Source organism: Macadamia integrifolia, chromosome 10 (genome assembly GCF_013358625.1).
Source record: "Macadamia integrifolia cultivar HAES 741 chromosome 10, SCU_Mint_v3, whole genome shotgun sequence".
NCBI lineage: Eukaryota > Viridiplantae > Streptophyta > Magnoliopsida > Proteales > Proteaceae > Macadamia > Macadamia integrifolia.
This window is the reverse complement of record NC_056566.1, coordinates 14,452,033-14,460,126: the sequence shown is the minus strand read 5'-3', so window position 1 is coordinate 14,460,126 and position 8,094 is coordinate 14,452,033. Positions and strand designations below refer to the sequence as shown.

Sequence of the window (8,094 nt, the reverse complement as noted above, 5' to 3'; positions counted from 1 at the left end):
AAAAAAAAAAAAAGAAGAAGAAATAGCACTAACCGATAGTGTCTACCTGCGCCAAGAAACAGCAGATGCGAAAAGATTGTGCCATTCCGTGTTGAAGATAATCACATGTACCCTCCCTTTGGCCGAGGGCACTAATGCGTGCACTATCACAATCATGTAGCGTTCTTTTGACCAAAAAATTAAAATAAAAAGAAAGCACTATGATGTTGCTTTTTAATTTTTATTCTTTTGCCAAACTTCACTAGCCCACAAAGTGTTTTCAAATACATTTCAGGAGTTAGAATTCACAATGAAACGTTTGCTTGCAAAGGAATTTAAGAGAAAGGGAAGTGAAAATTTTGAATTTAAAAGGAAACTTTGTAATTATTACCCGTTGTAACTGTATAAGCTACTTAAATTTCTCACCTTATTAGTAATGATACATTTTATATGTAATTTTATAGCAAAGGTTTTGTATAAGCTACTTAAATTTCTCACCTTATTACTCACGTCGCATTACCTACATGACAAAACACAAAGAAATCACAACACTTTCTTTCTTCTCTAGATAGAGAACTCTGTCATGTCGTAATCCATGCATAAAGAACACCTAAGAAACCTGAGTTTTACCTTTATTCTCTCCATCCATTCAAAAATGAGGAATAGATGATACCCACACGAAACGGGAAGACAAAGTTACTCAACCTCTCTCACGATTATAGGAAGAGTTCACACTTTATGTCCCACCCTGCCTCTCTAAAGAGGTGACATGAGATAGCATAAAAGACAAAATTGGTTTGTGTAAGTGACTCGAAAATGATGGGTCCCATTCCATAAAGCAAAGAGGAAATTCAACAATGATGGTCATTAGTGAAGGAATTTAGCGAAAAATAAAATAAATTCAAGGGACAAAGTTCTCTTTCACCAAGCGAAGGAAGAGAGGATCTTGACATGACCCCCTGTCTCCCATATATCTCCCCCTATTGACAAAGTGAATTCATGCCCGTTCACCGTGACCGCCGGAAAACTTGGTCCTAAACTCAAATTCCATGAATTAAAGAATCTTTTTTAACCATTTAAGACCTATATGGCAGCAAACACTTTGTTGAGGGCCTAGCTGCCTAATGAATTGTGCACATGAGAAAACCCGATCCTTCAACATCTTTAGGCTTTGTGTTACCACAACTCTTTACTCATATTGGGAGATAAAGCACTTGTGAGTATCCTATACCACAACCAATTGCTTCCTTTGTGGTACATTAATCATATCTAGTTAGAGTGCGCAATTTTAGGGAAATAAATCATGTTTATTGTAATAAGGTTCATCATAATGTCTCATTATAGATACATCTTACTATGATAAATACATAAGACAAGTCCTAATACCCACCCCACCCCCTCCTCAAAAAAAAAAAAAAAAAAAAAAAGAAGAAGAAGAAGAAGAAGAAGCATAAATTAATCATCGTTTGGTGTGGAATATAAATTCTTGGTCATGAATGTTTTATAATTTTTTTGAGAAGAGATAAAAATAATTATTTGTATAACAAGGCTTTATATACCCTAGTTAGAATAAGCCATAATTCATTCTAAATAAAAAGTTCCACGGATTATTTTTATTTTTTATTTTTTAACTCAGGAGAAAATGTGCTGAAGGATTCAACATAGCAATGTAACAATACTTTAAATACAACATGATTCAATATAAGAGAAACTAACAATATTTTAAATACAACATGAGAACACCATGGCAAAATACAAACCACTTCCATGTAACTTTATGGAATTGATTTTATTTTGAGGTGCCTAACTACCACAATTAACTTGTATAGAAGGGTTGCAATCAGGGTTCGTAGGACTTCCTAGTTCCTGAGACACATATTGCATAGTTGGACGAGTTTTTGGATTGGTGTGCAAGCATGTAATTCCAAGCATCATTGAGAAATTTAGATCTTGTGCTACCAATTGTGTTGGTGGTGAGAGACATGGATCTATCTTTTGCATTTGACGAGGATAATGAAGAGATGAGTTCAGCCGGATGCCTTCCCATAATTGTCTCTAGTGTCAATACCCCAAAGCTATAAACATCACATTTTTTTGTCACAACCATTGTATAAGCAAGCTTTGAAAAGAGGGGGGGGGGGGTGAAGGGGAAAAAAAAGCAAATTTAGATTTTTAAATAATTTAATGAAAATATTAATATTGCTAGTTCAACAAATATGTAATATTTGACAACAATAGTAGTTTTTTATTAGAGAAACAAAAAAAGATGATGTGCTCCAGCAAGCCTTTTACAAGGGTTTCCATTATTACAATATATCTTTAAAAAAGATATTGTTAATTTCTAGGGGAAATTTCCTAGATCTATTAGATAAGAAAAATAAATTACAAAACAAGTAGGTTTACATTGTTTTATACTTAAGCTGCGTTTGTTAGGCATCCAGTTTTTACTGTTCTATGGGAACAAAGAAACGGAATGAAATGTTTGGTGTGCAGAAAATCCAAAATCTGCTACTATCGGTTCTCCGGTCTCCGGCGTACGTTCGTGTGCAGAGGTAGAGACTCTCCTTTTTGAAAATCCAGTTTCTCCCTTCTCAGCTACCTTGTGGAAGCTCTGATCTAGAAAGAAAACCTATTTTCCAAAATTCCCACTTGGGTATGATGGCGGTTATGAATCAGTAACGAGTTTCAATTTCAGAGACAGCCGGGGAAGCGACAAGGGAGAAAATGCAGAGAAGAAAGTGAGGTGTGCTTTTCCATAAAGTTTCACAATATTCCGATGCCTGATTCTTGTTAATACATGTATCTTATTAGTGAAGCTGTTCTCATAGGCTTTCTTTTCAACTTCTAGGGGATGAAACTTTTTCACAGCTACTACTTTTCCTGTAGGTAACTTCCATGATGTCGCTAAATGCAATCCTCCCATCGTAGTTCCATATAGAAAATATATCCCTATTTTATTGAGTTCTTGTTGTATCAATGGTGAAATTGATCGACTTTTTTCTGAAGAGGAACTGGACAGTAACAATACCAAATGCAACAAGTATGATGATGCCAGAAAGAGATATAATAATGGGAATTTTGGGTTTAAGCCCTTTCTCTTTGCTTTTACATGGGAGATCCAACCATATTTTAACAATACCAAATACAACATGTATATGACAGATACGATACCTGAAAATACCGATATTGTACTATATTTTAACAATTATACCTAATGTGTGTATCGTTTATCAATCCGTTATGGATCCAAAACGAATACCTAAAACCTTGATACCAATACTTTAAACCATCTATTGAATAGTCTGAAGTAGTCTGACCAGAAAAACAATAAGTCAGAAGTGATGACAGTAGGTCCCAGTGGGACCCAGTGTCCCACGTATTATTATACAGTGCTGATGTAGACCTGTGGAGGGAGGGAGAGAGAGACCATCCAACTAAAACCAACAGAAAGACAAGAAAGACAAGGAGTGTCATACAGTGGGAGGTGGAACTCAAGAGAGCAAAGGTCTCTTTTAAAATTTTTTTTTTTTGGATTAATTACTCTCATTCTGTCATTTTTTTCCTCTTCTGAATCTTCTTAGTTTGTGACTTCAAGAACAAGGTATTGTTGCCTGACACAATTATTTGAATTTGATGCACCTTAGCTATCAGGTACTTCGTTTCGTTCTTTGGTTTCTCTTTGGCGAATTGGGAGATGGTTGGGTGTATTGTGCTTTGAAACATTGAAATTTTGATGGTTTTCTCTCTATTTAGAGTTAAACAGGAACGACAAAAAAGGGGAATGGATGATGAGGGTTTTAAACAATTAAAAAAATGGTATAGATCTGTGTATTAAATTTGATTTAAAGGTGATGTCATGAGAAATATAAGCCTTTGAGTTAGCTTCATGTTGACGAAAGAATCAGATTGGTCGAAATTTGGGGAAAAGAGATATGATCAATTAAATAGACATTATGTTCAACAAGTCAAATCTTAAAAAAATGCTAAAAAATCAGAAACGTATTTAGAATGGAAATGCTTATCGTTTGCCTTTTTTCCCCATACCCTTGAGAATGTAAAAAAAAAAAAAAAAAAAAAAAAAAAAAAAAACATTTAAAGCACTACCTTTGGGATCAATTTAGACTGATATAGATTCTAGAAATCACCCAAAATCGATCTGAATCCTGATTCCATGACCCGGATCTTGAAGCTCATCATTATTGACTGTTGAGTCAAAATGCTCTTTGTACTGTTTCTCAACATATATCCAAGTGCAATAATTGTGGGGGTAATTAACTTCTTTCTCACTAATGTGCAAACTAATGTAGCATTATTTTAAGGAGGAAACCCAACAATGATGGTCATCGGCGAAGGAATTCCTCTGTCACTATAGCTTGAGGAAAACACAGTCCAATTTCAATATTTACTAAATAAAAACCCACTTTGTTGTCATTTCACTTTGACATAACTAGTCACAGCTATAGTTTGAGATTATCTTACCCATGAATTCGTTATAGTCCAAAGTCCAAACAAAGCAAAACCAATATGACTGTAAAGCATATATTTCTTGGAATATAATCAATCTTGGTCATTTGATTTGGAATATAAGCATTCTTGGTCGAGAATGATCATATAATTCAAGAAGGGATAAAATAGCTATTTGTATAAGAAGATTTTATAATGACATACTTAGTTGCAGTAAATCATAATCCATTCTAAATAACTTTTATTTAAATTCAAGAAACAATGTGCTTAAAGGTTCAACATAAGAATACATTAAGAAAAAAAGAGGTTCAATCTAAGAAAGAAACTAACAATACCTTAAATACAGCAAGAAAACACCGGAGCAAAGTGAGATCCACTTACTTGAAACTCTATGGATTTGATTTTATTTTGAAATGCCTAACCACAATGAACTTGTGTGGAAGTGTTGCAATCAGGGTTCATAGGATTTCCTAGTTCCAGAGACACGTATTGCATAGATGGACGAGATTTTGGATTGCTACGCAAGCATGCAATTCCAAGCATCATTGAGAAAGTCAGATCTCGTGCTACCAATTGTGCTGGTGGTGGGAGACGTGGATCTAACACATCCTCAAGTGTTATATCTTTTTCTCTTGACAACGATGATAAGGAAGAGATGAGTTCGCCTGGATGCCTTCCCATAATTGTCTCTAGTGTCAATACCCCAAAGCTATAAACATCGCATTTTTCCGTCACAACCATTGTATAAGCAAGCTCTGAAGGGGGGGGGGAGGTGGAGAGAGAAAATCATATTCATCATATAATCTTATGAATTCATTCAAATTACTATTTCAAGAAATATGTAATATTTGACAATAATATATAGCAGTTTTTTAGTAGTTGAACAAAAATGCTATCACAAAAAAGAGATTACAGAGCCAACATTAATCGGCAAGAGGGATAAGAAACTCAAGAGAGGAATCAATTTCTTGGTAATCTTGTTAGAATGTTTGTAGATTTTTTTTTCCAGTTGGATTTCTTTGTGGGGCTAGGAAGGTTAACTGTTACATTTTCAATATTAAAATATTTCATAAAAAAATATAGTACTAATTTATAAAGGGATCACTTTTATTTTTGTTGGTGCCTTGTGGAACATCTAACCGACCCCACTTTGTTTTTGGAACATAAATGAGGTAAGCAATAATGGCACATATATAGCTTAAATCATAACTATCTAAGCTTCATAGTCGACTTGTGACATAATAAATAATTTAATGAAAAATTGAAAATACTAGAAATTTAAGGAAAATCAGGAAAAACAAATTATATGGATTAGATGTAATAAAGTTTACAGTTTTGGGCATAGACCGTTGTGGGCACTTAAACCTGATTACCTGACTGAGCTGATTCCTAGCTAGCAGCTCACAGTAGCTGCCGAGAAAGATTTCTTGGCCCATAACTCTATCAGGCTAAAGTTTGGTTTCAGTTACTAGACCAATTAATTCTAGCGTACTAGGTTCATTTAGGTGGGCTTCAGTCAAACTTATGCCTTGCCTTAATGTGAGCTTTTGTGTGCCCATCCACATGGAAAATTCTTGAATTTTTGGGTGAAATTGATTGAATGATTCAAACAATAACAATGTTCTTAGAATTATAAGTATGGAAAAAGGAAGAAGATATGGTTACTTACCTGGGGCAATATATCCATATGTGCCTGCAAGTATAGTGCGGTTGGATGAATTAGGATTTAGAAATCTAGAAGTTCCAAAGTCAGCAACATGAGGTTCGAGATCCGCATCCAACAAGACATTGTTGCTCGATATGTCCCGATGAATCAATGGTGGTGTGCAATCATGATGCAAGTATGACAAAGCATGAGCGATCCCTTTGATGACCTTTATACGTTTCCTCCAATCCAATTCCAGAGCTTCTTCTTCATTTCCCAGAACATAAGCTAAGCTTCCTCTTTCTATATATTCATAAACTAAAAAATTACACCTTGGATGGGAGCAAAATCCATAAAGTTTCACAATGTTTCGATGCCGTATTCTTGTTAATACATGTATCTCATTAGTAAAGCTATTCTCATAGGCTTTCTCTTCAGCTTCTATGCGATGAAGCTTTTTCACAGCTACTACTTTTCCTGTAGGTAGCATTGCTACGTAAACACTCCCATAACCTCCAGTGCCAATGCAATATTTGATGTCAAATTCTTCTGTAGCTTCCATGATGTCGCTGTATGCAATCGTCCCGTCGTAGTTCCATATGGAAAATATATCTCCATTTTTTTGTGTTCTTGTTGCATCAGTGATGGAATTTATTGACTTTTGTTTGAAGAGGAACCTGACAATAACAGTTACAAATGCAACAAGTATGATGATGCTAGAAAGAGATATAATAATGGGAATCTTGAGTTTAAGCCTTTTCTCAATCTTTTTCTCACTGCTTTTACATGGGAGCTTCCAATAATTACTACACAAACCTTTGTTATTATTCCATTTTTCTGGAAGAGTTTCCAAAGCTATTTCATACGGAACAGGACCCTCCAAATCATTGTAGCTCATATCCAAATCCAAGGAATCAAAATGGAGTTTCCCCATCTGTGTAGGGATTAAACCACTTAGATTGTTGTGTGCAAGATAAAGTCGCGTCAGAAGTACTAAATCTCCAATTTCCATCGGAATTGAACCAGTAAACTGATTTCCACTTAGGTCTAACTCATTTAGATCTCTCAAATTCCCAATCTGTGTAGGTATTGAACCACTTAGCTTGTTGTACGAAAGATCAAGTAGCGTCAGCCGTCCCAAATCTCCAATTTCTATAGGGATTGAACCAGTAAACTCATTATTACTTAAGTCTAATTCATTCAGATTTCTCAAACTCCCAATCTGTGCAGGTATTGAACCACTTAGCTTGTTGTACGAAAGATTAAGTAGAGTCAGCCATCCCAAATCTGGGATTGAACCAGTAAACTCATTATGACTTAGGTCTAATTCACTTAGATTTCTCAAACTCCCAATCTGTGTAGGTATTGAACCACTTAGCTTGTTGTACGAAAGATCAAGTAGCGTCAGCCATCCCAAATCGCCAATTTCTATAGGGATTGAACCAGTAAACTCATTATTACTTAGGTGTAATTCACTTAGATTTCTCAAACTCCCAATCTGTGCAGGTATTGAACCACTTAGCTTGTTGTACGAAAGATTAAGTAGAGTCAGCCATCCCAAATCTGGGATTGAACCAGTAAACTCATTATGACTTAGGTCTAATTCACTTAGATTTCTCAAAGTCCCAATCTGTGTAGGTATTGAACCAGAAAGCAAGTTACTTCCTAGTTCCAATCTTTCTAGATTTCTTAAATTCCATATCTGTGAAGGTATTGAACCAGTAAACTCATTATAACTTAGGTCTAACTCAGTGAGATTATTCAAATTCCCAATCTGTGTAGGTATTGAACCAGAAAGCATGTTACCTTCTAGGTCCAACTGATTGAGATTTTTGAGGTCTCCTATCTCTGGAGGTATTGAGCCATTGATCCAGTTTTGAGAGAGGCAGAGGAAGTTGAGGTTGCTCAACTTACCTATGGTAGGAGGGATTTCACCACTTATTTCATTGCCAGACACATCCAACTCAAGTAAACTGGTAAGATTAGCTAGTGAAGAAGGCAACTTG

The 8,094-nt window shown here is 35.3% G+C and overlaps 2 protein-coding genes across 2 annotated transcripts in view; both read right to left on the bottom strand.

The window, feature by feature from the left end:
• Nucleotides 1-4,619: 4,619 nt before the first annotated feature.
• On the bottom strand, nucleotides 4,620-8,082 carry LOC122092409 (probable leucine-rich repeat receptor-like protein kinase At1g35710). Its single transcript, XM_042662721.1, has 2 exons — nucleotides 6,113-8,082; nucleotides 4,620-5,198 (listed from the first exon to the last, which is right to left on the bottom strand). The coding sequence occupies exons 1-2, from the start codon at nucleotides 7,887-7,889 to the stop codon at nucleotides 4,861-4,863; spliced, it is 2,115 nt and encodes a 704-aa protein (XP_042518655.1). The 5' UTR covers nucleotides 7,890-8,082; the 3' UTR covers nucleotides 4,620-4,860.
• Nucleotides 8,027-8,094, bottom strand: part of LOC122092234 (probable leucine-rich repeat receptor-like protein kinase At1g35710) — a 2,057-nt gene continuing 1,989 nt past the window's right edge. Inside the window, exon 2 of the mRNA XM_042662570.1 lies at nucleotides 8,027-8,074. Within this exon, the coding sequence (XP_042518504.1) occupies nucleotides 8,027-8,074 (48 nt within the window). The remainder of the gene's footprint in view (nucleotides 8,075-8,094) is intronic.